This window comes from Fusarium falciforme, chromosome 1, assembly GCF_026873545.1.
Source record: "Fusarium falciforme chromosome 1, complete sequence".
NCBI lineage: Eukaryota > Fungi > Ascomycota > Sordariomycetes > Hypocreales > Nectriaceae > Fusarium > Fusarium falciforme.
In genome coordinates this window covers 4,605,749-4,621,458 of record NC_070544.1, presented here as the reverse complement: position 1 = coordinate 4,621,458, position 15,710 = coordinate 4,605,749, and the positions used below count along the sequence as shown (strand labels likewise).

Sequence of the window (15,710 nt, the reverse complement as noted above, 5' to 3'; positions counted from 1 at the left end):
ATTACTGCAACAAGACGGCGGGCACCAAGATGTTACAATTGGCAGCTCAAATACCAATAAAAATGAACCTCGATCTTCCTTGGGTCTCTCTAGTGAGTGGGATGAATAAAAGGGCCACTCATTGTAGAACAAAGGCTAGAACTGGATTAGAGAGTGAGAACATGGCTGTATCCAAAGCTCCCCTTTACTACATCGAGGGCATTACAACGACGGTAACTTGATTATCCAGTTGCTGTCCTACCATCGTGGGGTCACGTTGTGCCATGGGGAATCACATAGTCTTTTCGAGGACAAGTCATATTCACCATCTATCTCATTGCTGTGACTGCCTCTCCATGCATGGGTTTGCTTCGACTTGGCACAACAAATAGAAAAGGATACCATTACAGCAAGAGACAAAAAGAAGAAGAATAGAAAAAATGGCAAAAATCTAACCCTCCGTGCGAGGGGAGGATTCGATCTCAAGATACCAAGGTAATTGCAATGTGTACTTGCCATTGCTCCAAGTGATATTATATAGCGCCAGAGGGGTGCGATAGAAGAAATGGGCCCCGGTCTAGACTTATCAACCCAGTTCCCATCAATTAATCTCACTTTGAGGCAAATGCCAAGCCAGACGGCTCACTCCAAGTAAGCATGAGTATGACTACCAAAGTCCATATTTAGATTGATCTGGGTCAGTGATCCTAAACTCATCCTAAGGATGTCAAAGTCTACTCTCATACCCAGTTTTCCTCTTCAACACTCGTCATCCCCTCATCAGCCCTATGGATTAAGCTTATGAGTTAAGCTTTTGGATACTTCAGCTACATGTTGGCACCTCACACAATTGGCAAAACTGTTTCACACCCAATTTTTGTCAATTGACTACCTATCAGATCCCAAACACAAGACTTCCAAAGCAACCCCCTAAACCTATAGTATAAACTTTTGGACAGAGAAATGAGTGCGCTGTCCCAGGATTACATAGAGAAGAGAAGCGAAAAACCAGAGAGCGTCACGGCTGTGTATTACCCGTTCGTCATCATCATCATGGCGTCCCAGAACCAGCCATGGCCATGGCCTGAGAGCCTCCGGCTCAGTCTCCAGACAAGAGCCCGTCCGGCAAAGTCGTCGCTTAAGCGCAGCAGCACCAAGCAGCGCACTTCTTGGGGTAGGTGCAGGTGATGTCAAGCTTGACGTACTTGACGTGGTTGCGGCCGTGGTTGCCATATCGGTCGGTTCCGTAGTTGTCGTCGTTGTCACCGTAGTTGTTGCCATACTTGTTGCCGTCCTTGTCACCGTAGTTGTTGCCATACTTGTTGCCGTCCTTGTCACCGTAGTTGTTGTTACCGTAGTTGTTGCCGTCCTTGTCACCGTAGTTGTTGTTACCGTAGTTGTTGCCATCCTTGTTGCCGTCCTTGTCACCGTAGTTGTTTCCGTACTTGTTGCCGTAGTTGTTGTTGTTGTCGTCGTTGTCGCGCTTGTCATTGTTTCCGTTGCCGTAGTTGTTGCTGTTGCCATACTTGTTCTTGCCATCCTTGTCCTTGCCGTCCTTGCCGTCCTTGCCATAGCCACCATAGCCGTGACCCTTCTTGGGCTTGCACTGGTCGTCGTCGATGCCAACCCAAAAGCTCTTGCCGCAGAGGTAGGGCCATCCGGGGAACTTGTTGAGAGGAACGGTGCACTTGTTGTCCTTGCAGTATTTCTTGGTGAGGTTGAGATCCTTCTTGTTCTTGGGGTTCCCGGTCTCGGTGGTGTAGATGCCCAGGTAGGCTTCCTTGTCGCTCCACTGGTTCCAGTCGACGTACTCGACAACGAGGCACTGCTTGCTGCCGTACTTGCCCCGGTCGTCGCAAGGTGCGATCTCGCCCTTCACCTTGTAAGAGTCACCACCCTCACAAGTAACAGACTTACTGAAGGTGCCGGAGTAAGTAGGCTTGGAGTAGTCCCAGGTATGCTTCTTGCACTTCTTCTTGTCCTTAGGGCAGGTCTTCTTGCAGGTCTTCGGGTAGCCGTAGCTGTTTCCGTAGCCGTAGTCGCCACGAGCCTCAAGGCCATCCAAGTCGCGGGGGTGGTAGGGCTTGTATGGGCACCAGCTGCAGCGGCCAATGTCCCACTCGTAGGTCTTGCACTTGTCCTTGCCGTGCTTGTCATCATCATAGCCGTGCTTGCCCTTGCCGTCCTTGTCATCGTCATAGCCGTGCTTGCCCTTGCCGTGCTTGTCATCATCATAGCCGTGCTTGCCCTTGCCGTCCTTGTCATCGTCATAGCCGTGCTTGCCCTTGCCGTGCTTGTCATCGTCATAGCCGTGCTTGCCCTTGCCGTCCTTGTCATCGTCATAGCCGTGCTTGCCCTTGCCGTGCTTGTCATCATCATAGCCGTGCTTGCCCTTGCCGTGCTTGTCATCATCATAGCCGTGCTTGCCCTTGCCGTCCTTGTCATCATCATAGCCGTGCTTGCCCTTGCCGTGCTTGTCATCGTCATAGCCGTGCTTGCCCTTGCCGTGCTTGTCATCGTCATAGCCGTGCTTGCCCTTGCCGTCCTTGTCATCATCATAGCCGTGCTTGCCCTTGCCGTCCTTGCCATTCTTGTCATAGCTATACTTGTCGCCATAGTTGTTGCCGTACTTGCCGTAGTTGTTTCCGTACTTGTTGCCGTAATTGACGTCCTTGTTTTTGTCACCATAGCCTTCAGGGGTGGCAGAGGCGCCGGCAGCAATGAAGCTGAGGACAGCGACGACCTGATGAAGCTTCATGTTGAAAGATGGGGTGTGTTGAGAAGAATATAAAAGAGAGTTGTTGAAACGAGAGCGTGAAGATAGGAGATCCGGAGCTGGGTGCTGAAGGAGCTTGTGGGATGAGGATGAGATCTGGATGAGAAGGAGTAGGTTGGGGGAGGCAGACGTCTCCTTTTATAGATGAAGTGAGGGCATATCCATCCAGATGTCTGAGAGCGTCTTGGAGTCTCTTGCTTGAGACTCAAACATCAAGCTTCCCCATCCCATACCAACGGGGCTGGCACTGGGCCCAAGCCATCGAGGTCTTCCCACGAGAATTCCCACGGGTTCAACACCAGCCTCCAGGGCTACCGCCACATGGATCGCCTATGTCCTCTGTTTGACTTTGCGACAAGCTCAGATAGTCTCAAAGATCCGTGCTCCAAGTGCTGACCCCACACAGCTTTGATCTCTCCCATGACCCGACCCGACGTTGAGCCTCATTCCGCATCCGAGCGGCTTCGACGGACAGGCACAACTCTATCCTTGCATATTGAGTTACGTTTAGATGACGGGATGCACCGTACATGCATGTGATGTTCAGGCTCAAATCTCAGAACTGAAGTGCCCACTCCTGGAGGACCGCGAATACACGGACTCGTTTCCGCCCTCCATATTGGCTGATTTGATCCAAGTTCTCGAAACAAGCTTCTCTCGAAAGGGGGTCAGCGAGCGGGCCGAACGGCATAGGCTCGAACCGCTGCTCCTTCATCAAACGGTGCGAGCCCGTCTCTCCGCAATTCTTCGGCGCATCTTTGATTCGATGACCTGTACAGTTGGTGCAGCTGAAGATGGGCCTAGCCCGGGAGTTGTAACGGCTCTCGGCTCAGGGCAAGGCGAAGAGTGCGGCGATAATCGAGAATTAACTCTAGGTAGATTAGCCCAACGGGAACCAACCTCTTGGGCTTTCACCAAAGCAAGGGGAGCCAATCAAGGAGGTAAACCTCGCCGGCAGTCGACAATGCCGCATACTTAGGGTGAGCCACCCGTTCGTATATGCAACAGACGTTGTGTCTCGCCGTTGACGGTGTGGTCTTGTGACGCCATGGCTGCAGAGTCGCTCGACTGCATGGGGAAGATTCAGGTACCGGCATTTAGAAACCGGCCAATATGATTAGTAGAGGAGCAGAAGATCCGTCTTTCAGCTCCGAAACTCATTCTGGAGTCAATCTCCTTGCTGACAAGAGCTTGCCGATCCAGCCTCGCCGCGGACAGCTCGGCGATTCTCCATCCTTTCCTCTGTGCGAGCGGCAGTCACTGCGTCCGCTCTTACCGCAAAGAGCATCCGCAAAAGAGTTCAGGTCCAAATGCGGGTTTCAGGTAGCCCTCGGGGCCGAGAACTCTGGGGAAGTGAGCGGCATATCGGGGCCTAGCATCACCGTTGTGTAATGTGTTATTGTGTGGCGTCCAGCCGGTAGAGCGGTTCCCCGCCATGGATCCTCGCCCAATCGGTCCATTACCACGAGAAGCAACCTTGCGCCACTCGCTTCTCGTCTTCCAGATTGAGGGTAGGGTGGTTGAGCGGCCGAGGGGGAGAAACGAAACGAACCATATCGTGGAGCCTTGCAGCATTAGGGTGGTTCCACGTTGATCATCTCGGAAACAAAAATAAATCAAAGCCAAAGAAAAAGGTGCCAGCGTCAAAGCATCATTGGCCGTCGTACAGATGCAATGCAACCCTTGTAGCGGATAGAGATGATGCAGGTGGAGGAACAAGATCTGCCCCTGGTGCATCTAGACCAACTCTATTCTAGTCGACTATGCCCCTTCTTGGCAGCCTTGGCTCCTGAAATCTCAGAGATATACTTTGATGACTAAGGCGACTTCCATGTCTCATTCTGCATTATGGCAAGGCACGACCTCTTTGACAATGTGTGTGGCGCCTTCGCTCTCGCTGCCCATTTCCCAAAGAGGATCTCAACGCTGCTTGACCAGCGCCTCCAGTTTCACAATCTATTTCCAGCTCAACGATGAAGTAATATCAAATCTCCCAAACCTCAGCTCCCTAACCAGGACAAAATCTCTAGTGCCTGGATATCTCGCTTATGCTTACACTCAGAGCCCGAGCGGCAGGTATGTGCGAGGTGCTATGAGGTCACGTTGATACTTGATGGCTTGCAGCTTTTGATTGGCAATGTTTCGCCACAAAGAGACAAGTTATTTTTGCTTACTGTCAAGCTTACAACACTCTTGCAAGCATCGGATATGCTTCATAGGAGAAGAAAAAGTCAATAACACGGCTCAGGTCAATATAAGACATGGCGTTCAATAATCAGGTCACATGGTCTATGCAAAAACCCGCTTTTGGTTCCTGTCTCGTCTACTGCAAAGTCAAACCATTAAGCTTTTTACCTCCTCTCAGCCTCAGGTACCCCCTTCAACGGTTCCCGCCTCCACGCGGAAAGACATGGCAAGTTCCTGAGGCGTCAGATCTTGGTTGTGAGCTTCCAGCCCCCCAATTTGACCCGGAGTAACGCGACCCCCATCGTGGCGATCAAGAAATTAACTCCGCCAAACACTGCTGCGAATCGGTAGCTACCTCCGTCGTCTGCGACGATCGCTCCGGCGATCGGTGGACTCGTCAGGGAGCCGATGGCAGCCAGTGACAGGATCGTGCCCACCCGGAAGCCAAGCTCCTCGATGGGAGAGACACCCGCGATGAGCACGGGGGCGAGCCCGATGCCTGCGCCAGAGCTGAAGCCGAACAGCACGGCAAATGCAATGATGGCGCCGTCACTCCTCCCAGGGAGCCACAGGCCTAGAACCATGATGGCGGAGAGAAGAAGCATGGCTACCGTGACGTTGAACCGGCCGAGCTTGTCTGCAATGTAGTTGGGCACGGTCCTCCCAAAGAAGCTATCCCCGGACTCTCCGTTAGAGCTCCATTAAGACCAGAGGCTGACTTAAGTTTAGAAGAAAGCTTACCTGGCGCCGTTCATGATTGATACCAATCCTATGGCTAGAGACGGCTTCATTCCGTAATGGATTGCCTCTGTGACGATGTAATTGAACGGCACAAACATGCCCCCTTTGCATCAGTGTCAGCAACTATCGATTTTTGGCGTCGACCAAAGACTTCTTGGGTAGTATCACTTACAATAGAGAAAGAAGGACGATACAGCCAAGATACAAAAGTCAAACTCGCGGATGGGCTTCAGGTAGTCCATTATGCTAAAGGGCTTGGGCGAGTGTTTAAGGTTTGAGGTGATGGTCAGGTTGGACAAAAGAAGCATACCCAGGATGAGAAAGGCACAGATGCGGATGGCCCAGCCAAATCCTACCTGTAGAATAAGGTGCTGTGCCATCTGGGGAAAGATGACACCCCCTACCGACGACCCGGCGACAACAAGTCCGAGCGCTATTCCTCGCTTCTTGTCGAAGTAGGTTTGGGCCTATTGACGATGCATCAGAATGGAGCGGTGAGGGAGAGTCTGGACAACGGGGGTAACCCACAGCGGTCAAGGCCGGGGAGAAAACAAGAGATGAGCCCACTCCGGAGCAGATCGATTGGCTCAGGAGGATCTGGTAGTACTTGCTTGAGATGCTGAGCATCATGAGGCCGAAGACGTGCATGATGGAGCCAATCAAGATGGGCACCTTTGGTCCGTAATGGTCGAAAATCTTGCCTCCAACGGGAGAGAAGAAAAGCATGCAAAAGACTAGCCCAGATCAGGATCACGGGTCATCATTCGGGAGGTTGTACCACATGAAAATGGACATCTGAGGCTGACTTACACTCGATTGACGTGATCCAGGCAATATCAGAACTCGAGTAATCCTTCAACTGGACTTGTTCGTACTGGGCTTGGAACAACCCAATGCAGTTGACCCAACCGAACGTGGCAAACAGGGCAGCCGAAGAACCCGCGACTGTCAGCCATCCTCTGGTCCCCCCTTCAGGGCTTGCTTGAGGTTTCTCGTCCGTCTGCTTCTCAGGTCGACCATCCTCCAGGGTAGCGACGTCGAGAGTGCTGCTTGTGTTGGACATTGTGAAGTTGGGTTAAGATATAATGATAGATGGTTTTGATTGTGTTGAATTGTCTCTAAGATGATGTTACATGGCTTCTAGAAGGAAAGAGGTCTTTTTATATGCCTGTTTGTTCGATTTCCTTGATCATTGACATGATATCAAAATATACCCGAAGTTCGGCATCGGTTTACAAGCTCGGTGATATATACTAGATGCGAAAATGACATGGAAAAGCCCTCTCATATTAGCCCACAACTGTCTGACTTATTCTGTCAGTATACAGCCAGCCAAAAGTTCGGTCTTCACAAGTTCGGGGATAAAGTTCGGCATTTCAACCCACTCACTTATATCCATCTCGGTGCTCTCATCCCCGATCGACTCATTCTCCAGACCGGCCTCGACTTGTCAAAACATCACCCATGTCTTCAGCAGCTTCTTCTACAGGCAGTCCTCGGCCCAAACGTCGAAGACGTCGACCAGCGCGATCGTGTGAGCAATGCCGGCGCCGCAAGATCCGGTGCGACATGGGGCAGCCGTGTAATGGCTGCGTCCGGGCTCGGGTTTCGATGGAGTGCTCATACCGAGACGGAGGCTCCGGGGATGCAGCTGCAGTACCTGCCAAGAACCGGGAGCTAGCATCTGCCGAGATGCGTCCAGAAGCAGGGGAGGGGGTCGGGGCATCTGGACGGAGGAGAGCAGCAGCAAGACCGGCCCTGGTGGGAGATTATCTCCGAGCTCAGATACCACGCCAACCACCAAGACCAGAGACCGGCGATGACGTTCCATCGACGAATCAAGAATCCTCACTCTTGAACAATCCTCCACCCTCTCAGCCTCTGGTCTCAGCCTCGGCCTCATCATCCACCTGTATACCACCACACACACCAAGACTTCGACATGTCCCCGAGAAAACGAAGCTATTTGGCCAGACACACTGGCTCCATACAGCAGAGAGGGTTTGTTTTCCTATCTTTGGCTGATGTTCAAGACTCTTCATCAAGTCTTGATGGCTGACATTTAATCAGTTTCCCATCTCGGGATCGTTCCACCCCGTCCAAGTCGAACCATGGTTCAATGATGCCAAAGCGGATCTTATCGAGACCTTGCAAGAGGCTCGAAATCTCCGATTCGCTCTCAAGAAACAAAACGCAGCCAATCTTGAGCAGCCAATCCGGGACTTGCGTGAGACTCTCCCCGTGAAGGAGACTTGCGATGATCTCATCCGGTGTTATCTCCGCACCTTTGAGCCCATGTACCGAATCATCCATGTCCCGTCCTTTTGGAACGAGTACAGTCAAGTGTGGGTGGGGGAGCATGCGTCAACCCTTCAGCCTGTCTTTCTTGTCAAGCTGACCTTGATCCTTGCCCTTGGAACGACCTTCAAGGAGGTCTCTGATGATGCCGAGGCCAACCACCTATGGCGGCTTGCGCAGACGTGGATACAGAACGCACAGTGGTGGCTCACAGGGCCAAGCGAGAAGACCACATATAACCTGGATGGCCTTCAAGTCTTCTGTCTCTTGCTCCTTGCTCGCCAAACCACATTCAACTGCCGTGGCGCAACGTCATGGCTCTCTTCGGGGTCGCTGCTCCGCGCTGCCATCACCATGGGGCTTCACCGCAACCCCAAGTTGTTTCCAGGTCTATCGCTGTACCAAAGAGAGATTCGTGCACGTCTCTGGACCACAGTCTTGGAATTGTCTGTGCAGTGCTGTCTTGACCTCGGTCTGCCGCTTAGCTTCTCCGACATCGACTACGATGCCTGCTCACCGTCCAACTATAACGACTCCGATCTCGAATCTGGTTCTGAGCCAACGCCCAAGCCTCTGGACACCCCCACAGATTCTAGTCTGCAAGTTTTGTTAGCACAATCTCTTCCGTTAAGGGTTGAGGTCATCCGCCTGCTCAACGATTTTCGCCACCAACAATCCTACGAGAAAGCTTTAGAGATAGGCACAAAACTGCGTACCGCGTGCCGTGATGTGGCAGCCTTCTTCCACTCCAGTAAGGTCGCAGATGGCAGTTTTGCGGATACGTGCAGTCTCAGGCCGAACGTGTTCCACCGAAAACTGATGGATATCCAACTAAGACGGTTCATCATGTTTCTTCATCGCGACTTCATGCTGCAGGCCAGGGCCGATCCGAGATTCTACCTCTCTCGCAAAATATGTGTTGAGGCTGCCTTGGTTATCGCATCCAGCGACAAGGGGGCCGACCTCAACCAGCCCCTCCAACGGTGGGAGGATACATGGCGGCTTGCTCTTGTTGGTCGGGGGTTGTTCAAGTGCTCCTTGAGCTTCGATGCCATGCTGATACTGTCCCTTGAGGTCATCACTCAGTTGCAGGATGAAGCTGCGCCGAGTTACGAAGCTGATGTCCTCGACGAGATGGCCAAAGCTACCCGAGCCCCCCTGATCCAAGTTCTCGAAAGCATGCAAGAACAGCTAACCCAGCTCATTGCACGAGGCAACACTAGTCTTAAGAGACTCTTGTTCGTCAACGCCCACCTGACGCAGATCCGCGCGCTAGAGTCAGGCCAGCCGATGAAGCAAGCAGTATACGAAGCCCACGCCCAGACCTTACGCAACTGTGTTGCGGTGCTGCGGGAGACGACGGCGGGCGCGACACCCCAGGAGTCCATGGCGACTGCAGACACTCTGAGCACCGACTTTTTCCCTCCCGAATTCTTTTCAGCAGTAAGTATAAAGTACCTAGATGAGAAGTTCCCAGTCATGTCGCTAACTAGTGGCCCAGGAGAACCCCATGGAATGGGACATATCCAGCCTCCTGGGGATCCCTACCATGAGCAGAGACGGCCAAGCTCAATGGCCCGTATCATATTGATATCATCTCCCGGTTACAGAATTATATGTACAGCTCTTGAAATGCTGGAACAGCAGCGAGTGTCCATAGTCCAAGGGAAGGATAAGCTTTTGTTTTACAGATGTATTGAAGTCGATACAATGAAGCCACGAATACGATGCTGACTCTCTCTGGTCGTCATCTATCCATGTGTCGGGCCATCAACTTTGCAACTCGAACACTTGACTCGTAATACCAGCAGCATTATATTGGCTGTACGGCTAATGTACAATTGCAAAGCCTCCTCCCTGCTTCATGCCATACCTCCATCTCATCCATAGCCTCCCTCGACTCGTATGCATGTAGGCGACATGTCCTTGGTCCAGCCACCGCCAGGTCATCATGCCTCTCCCACCAAATTTTGCTCCGCCAACATGAATAGTTTAAGCATTATACCCGTACGCAAGCTGTGAGTTCCTCCCGCCTTGAAAATTAAATGCAAATTACCTCCCATAGTCCTGTTTTGGCATATAGAAAAAAAAAGCAACCAACTGAGTCCCCAACGCCAAGGCTATGCGGTAAAGGAATGACTATCAGCGTAATACCATACGCCTTGGTAGTTGTTAAAAAACACGAAATTATATCAAAAATATGTCTCCGCCTCCTTCTCCTCGTCTCTAGAGTATGCAAGAACGGCGACAGCACTCGCCTGTCAAGTCAGCCTGACTCTGATATCCAAGTCTGAGATGCGGCTGGGCGACAAGACTCAAAAGGCAACTCTACCCCCATTGAGCCGCAACGGCATTGGCCCGAGGGGCCCGTGCGATCCCAAGACCGAGGGCGAAGAGTGCATGCTGCCTTCATCTGATGACATGGACGAAATGGAAGAGAGAGAACTGAATCCCATGTGGCCCTTGCTCATTCCTCCGTTTCGACCCATGGAGATGCCGGGGTTCGCCATGAGGGCGTCGGCTCGGTCAAAGACGTTCCCGTGGAACGCCGCTGCGAATGATCCGTTCTGTGGTGTTGTGGGAACCGTAGCCTGCATTGCAGGTCCCAAGGCGGCGCTCTGCGGTGTAATCGGGACCTGGGTTGGCGACATGCCGTGCGCAGGGAACGACGTAGGCCCGTTGTTGGCCATTGGCCGGAACAGATAGTGCCAAGGAGATTGGTAGATGATGTTGCTTGTCTCCTTGATACTTTGCTGGATCGGTCGCAGACGGGCCCTGGTGTCTGGTGGCAGTGGTACCGAGTTGGGACCATACTTGATCTGCTCGATCATGTCCGCCCAAGAATGGCTGAAGTTGCTGCACATCCCCCAGAAGCTCGCCTGTGTTCGAACCCCAGGCTCCTTCAACTTGATGAGCGAGAGTCTCTTCTTCAACGCCTCCGTCTGTTGGATGACGACACCACACCCACTGATCAGCCCCTTCCAGTGCTGAATGATGCTCTCCGGCGTACGCTGATGCACCGCGTTTCGAAGGCCGCCCATAAGCTGTACTTGGAAACTGGGCAGTGTCCGCATAACAAGATCTGTCGACTTCTGCAACGACAGGAAGATCTTTTCGAATTGTCGGTCCTCCTCGGTAAACTCGGAAGATATACCTCGGCTGCCTATCGAGGAGAACGACTCTCCAGATCGCGGAGTGGCCGAGGTGATTGTAGCAGTCCGTCCATTGCCGTTAACATATGTTGCTGAGAGACGCACTGGGACGTCAGTAGCAACACGAAGATTGATCGGATGGTGCACCAGAGTGCCATTCCGGTTGCGGGCTCCTGTAGGTCTCTCCACTGTTGGAGTAATCGATGGTTCTCGGACGTGCGGTCTGATGGTGCGGCTGCTGGTCGAGTCTCCTTCGGGTGCGATTTGCTGAGGGCCCTCTTCAGCGCTCAGAGACGCAAGTGTTACCCGAAGTTCCATGATACTGTTGTACAGCAACATCAAGAGAGATCGGATATAGCGCGCATCTCCATTGTTGACAAACGTATCGATGTTGTCGACCAGAAGCGTACACACATGCCCATACGCGCTGACGAGTGTATGGCAAGCTCGGTGGACATTCTCGTTTTCCCGGTGCGCGAGGTCGTCAGTGTCAGCCAAGGCGTTTTCATGCTTCTGAATCTCCTGTTCTAGCTCTTCCACGTGCGAGTTTGTGTTGTAAAAGACAATCTCAAGGCTCGATCGCTTGGCAGATCCGTCGCTTGTGAGGCTCATCAACATCTGAATCATGGGGTGGATCTGAAATATCGAATACAGAATCCCCTTTGCTGCTTCAACAACTGGATCATACACCTTTGACTCTCGGCGTCGTTCAGGCAACACAGAAAGCCGTCTCACGTAGATTGGGCGCTGAAGATATGGTTCCGTTGGAGTCGCCGGACTCTTGGTTCCTATGGGCGTTCCCTGCATGGCCGAGCCATGACTTAGGCCACGGTAATGGCTGAAGCGATTGTTGACCTGCATCTCATCAAGAGTGCCCAGATCCGATGGTTTTCTCGAAACAATCCCCATGCGTCTGCTGCGGCTCTCCGACCGGTCCGCTCGCAACAAACTCTCAGAGTTACTGCGGACTCGCTCGTTGACGTTTCCGATTGTGAGGGGCATGACGCCAGGTCGTCGAATAGCGGTGCTTTGCTGCGAAAGGCCTCGATAATGTGATCTTGAGGGGATCGGCGGTGGGCGCGAGCCAATGTTGGGCGATCGAATGTCTGACAAATCGGTGCCATTCACCTTGATCGGGAATCGCCCACTGGCAACCCTCTTTAGCGGGAAGCGGGGAGTCTCGGCCCCTTCGCTCGACTCGTCTCCCGTGTTCTCAGCCTCGAGTCGGCCATTGAGTGCATGTTGTTTCAAGAACTTTTTGATATGTGCAGTCACTGCGACTTCTGTCACCTCGCTGTCCCTTAGAAGACCCTCGTTCGGTGGGCTCGGGGCTTGCACTTGTATCGCGTCTCGAGGTGGAAAGCTAATGGGATTTCCTTCAAACTTGATCACTTGGAGGGAGCCCATGTCGGCAAGACAGAGAGGGAGTTCTCGAATCTGGTTCTTAGGAACGGATAGGACTTTCAAAGACGAAAGTCTGGCAATGTCGGGAGGAAGGACTCGAAGCTGATTGCGACCGAGATCGAGGATCTCTAGAGACTTCAGATCGCAAAGCTGTTACTTGTCAGAAAATGCTTCTCAAGGTTAGAGACGAGAGATGTACAGGCATGGGGAACTCCTTGATCTGGTTGCCCCTGATGTTGAGGTATCGCAGTGAGGTGCATTCGGAAAATCGGGCTGGCAGTGATGAGAGCTGATTATGTGACAATGCTAGTCTGGACACCATGTAAGTATCAGTGCCCGGGCGCCTGGTTAGAGAGGATCCCAGCGAGGGCACAGACCGTTCCAATTCACCCTTGACAATATCGACTACCTCCTCTGGCAGTTTTTGTATGCCTTTTCGGCTAAGATCAATGGTGACTCCGGTCTTGAGCCCTGTGCCGACGGCGCTGGCCTCAGCAGCTTTGTTCTCACTCTCGAGGGCGTTCCGCATGGCCTCGCGCGCGAGGTTGATGACCTGGGCAGACGACATGCCGGCGGTGGAGAGGGACGAGCTGGAGGGAACACCACGCAGGTTGGGAATGGGGGGAGGAGGCGGCGGCGGGCCGTTCGAGGTGGCAGCCGAATTCGGGACGGGGCGTCTCCCAGATATGTGGTTCTCGGGCAAGTTCCTAGGAACTGGTGGTTGTGATGCTGAGCCGATAGACGAGCCAGCGAGTCGGTCTGGCCGCTCCATGGCGGAGGAAGGATAATATGAGAATGATCGGTTGAGGTAGACAACGTGCGGAGGGCGCACTGGTGGAGTAATCGATCGGCGGCGAGGGCGTTAGGAATTTCGATGACGGGTATGTCGACAGTTGTGGATGAGACGTTTCAGGAGCCCCTCTATGGCTTGTCTTTGCGTTTGTCTCTTGTTCTCGACCAGAGCGCAGGCGCAAACGCAAACGCAAGCGAAGGCCCTCGGGTTCTCAAGCGGAGCAAAGCCCGCGATCGAAGATTCTTGTTTAGGCCAATGAAGGCTGTGGCAGCGACGAGTGCGACAGGGTCATGGTTGTTGGATAGGAAAGGCCAGCAGGCGGCGCGTGGTTCAGGTTCGGGCCTGTTCTGTTGAGACGGAATTGAAGTCGATTGAGGTTCGTCGTCGAAGAGAGGTAGGGGTGAGAGGTGCCCGGTGGCGGCAATCGTGGAGGATTCGGCGGTCGAAGCTGACCCAAGGATGAGGATTGCTGAGGAAGATGCTAGAGGAGGAAATGGGGCGGGAAGGGCCGCGATGATGAGCTGATGCGGACGTGGAGGCGATGAGGTCGGGGCCAGGACTCCGTCTTTGGTAAGGTAAGGATGTGTGGTGAGAATAGCTGGGATGTCCCCCGTCTGTCTCCCACTTTGGTCTCTTAGCCTGCTGCTTTTATCGCGGACTGGCTACGTCGAGCTCAAGGAGTTGCAAAAAAAGATCCCCAAAAGAATCGAGACTGCAATGGGAGCTGGATCGACGGGGGATCTCAGGCACATGCTGCAACCAATGTTAGGTAAGGTGCCTTAGCGCCTTGCTGAGAAAGTCTTGGCTGCCCACTTGAATGCTACCGGCCAAACTTAGCATCCAGAGAGTCCACCTCGGGCAAAGGAAAATGCTTTGGCTACCGCAACTCAACTTGCAGATGCCTCCCGCTCCTCTCGCCGCCTGGAGGATTTTTTTCCACTTCCTCCCAGCCACCCCTGTCACCCGCCGGTCCCATGTGCTTAGATAGGGGATAGCGCACCAGATAGGGGTAACCAAGTGTTTTGGTCACAGCACGCACCTCAAACGTGGGGCCCTCGACGCCAGCAGTCGGTCTCAGGGCGCGCGGGTCGTGGGATGTGGGCGGGTGAAACACAGTGCGGAGCCGTCTCAGAGGCTAAGGCGCGCTGTAAGCTGGCGCCAGGACCCTCACCCCAGATGGAAACCCTCTTTTAGAGCCCGGCCACCTGGAGGGTTTGCGGCAGCCGCTGACAGGCACGCTGTTCGCCGCATCCCTCCAGGCGCCTGGTCTGGTCTGTACACTGACTGGCCAGCGCACCCGCCACCGCCCGGCCGCTGACGCACAGTACGAGATTCGCGCGCAGAGACTGGCCAGCACTGGCATCCAGATGAACCCATGCTTGGAGAGATAGGGATGGCTCCTTGTCCCTTCATCCACAGCCCAGCCAGCTTGGGGACAGGACATGGTCGCACAGGGGCAACACACTAGACAAGATGCCCAGACAAGCGACACGCACACAAACAACACGAGGGACAGCTGTCAGGCTCAGGACCGTTCCTGGACGCACTGGAAGCAACAGAAAAGTGGGAGACGAGGGGTAATGTCAACCTATGAAACAACTCAGAGCCCGTTAAGCGTCTCCATTCAACCGTCCGTCGACGCCGTCACTGGCGTCCACCAAGGGATGGCTGCTGTAGGAGGGCGGCCTAGGCTCTTGTCTGGCTGCTCTGGCTGGAACGGGCTCAGTCGAGTCGCCGACCCCTGTCTAAGCCTCCGGCGAGTAATGCAAGGTACGCACTCAGTTCTGGCGTTCGAGGCGCTGACACTGGCACACTCTGCTTGGCCGGACCACTGGGCTGTCTCTGCTGTCTCTCTGCTGACCACATCCATCACATCATCCCGCGGTCGGCGCTCGTGTATGTAGCAGGTGCAGCCAGTTGACGGCTGAGACAAGACTCAGGGTCCCCGTATCGCGAATTCCAACCCTGACACGCCTTGTAACTCGATGCACTGCTTCTGATTGTGCGCCAACCATGTGTCGTAGGAGTGATGAGACGTAAATAGCCTAATTCGATGCTGACAGAGGCTCACGGAACAAGCTGACAAACACTTCGGTTGACTCGACGTCGGTGTGCACGTGACCGTCTGGCCCACCTTCCAGCTTCACTCCGAAGCTGGGGTACGGAGATATCGCGACTCCGGCAGCGCATGGCGATCTCGCTCACACCCCTGCGCATCACTTCATCCTTCACCACGCTCACCAGAGACACCAGCGCACCACTAATAGCAGGGCTGCAGACCCTGCAAAATTTGGTGGATCTTGGCCGCCCAGAGGTCGATACGATTGCCAAAAGGAGAAATAGAGACCCTCCTCACTGCAACTCTGTAAGTTAGCCAACA

At 53.5% G+C, this 15,710-nt stretch overlaps 4 protein-coding genes across 4 annotated transcripts; 1 reads left to right on the top strand and 3 right to left on the bottom strand.

Annotated features, from left to right (window-relative positions):
• Positions 1–1,117: 1,117 nt before the first annotated feature.
• Positions 1,118–2,737, bottom strand: NCS54_00130200 (Hypothetical protein; the record flags this gene model as incomplete). The annotated part of the gene is made up of 1 exon (XM_053146932.1): positions 1,118–2,737. One exon carries the CDS (start codon positions 2,735–2,737, stop codon positions 1,118–1,120), a length of 1,620 nt encoding a protein of 539 aa, XP_053002907.1.
• Positions 2,738–5,184: 2,447 nt separating this feature from the next.
• Positions 5,185–6,746, bottom strand: NCS54_00130100 (MFS domain-containing protein; the record flags this gene model as incomplete). Its single annotated transcript, XM_053146931.1, has 5 exons — positions 5,185–5,614; positions 5,684–5,786; positions 5,856–6,150; positions 6,212–6,417; positions 6,494–6,746. The coding sequence occupies 5 exons, from the start codon at positions 6,744–6,746 to the stop codon at positions 5,185–5,187; spliced, it is 1,287 nt and encodes a 428-aa protein (XP_053002906.1).
• A 207-nt stretch (positions 6,747–6,953) lies between these two features.
• On the top strand, positions 6,954–9,572 carry NCS54_00130000 (Zn(2)-C6 fungal-type domain-containing protein; the record flags this gene model as incomplete). Its single annotated transcript, XM_053146930.1, has 3 exons — positions 6,954–7,217; positions 7,754–9,424; positions 9,483–9,572. 3 exons carry the CDS (start codon positions 6,954–6,956, stop codon positions 9,570–9,572), a joined length of 2,025 nt encoding a protein of 674 aa, XP_053002905.1.
• A 724-nt stretch (positions 9,573–10,296) lies between these two features.
• Positions 10,297–13,309, bottom strand: NCS54_00129900 (Hypothetical protein; the record flags this gene model as incomplete). The annotated part of the gene is made up of 3 exons (XM_053146929.1): positions 10,297–12,687; positions 12,737–12,848; positions 12,915–13,309. The coding sequence occupies 3 exons, from the start codon at positions 13,307–13,309 to the stop codon at positions 10,297–10,299; spliced, it is 2,898 nt and encodes a 965-aa protein (XP_053002904.1).
• Positions 13,310–15,710: the final 2,401 nt, after the last annotated feature.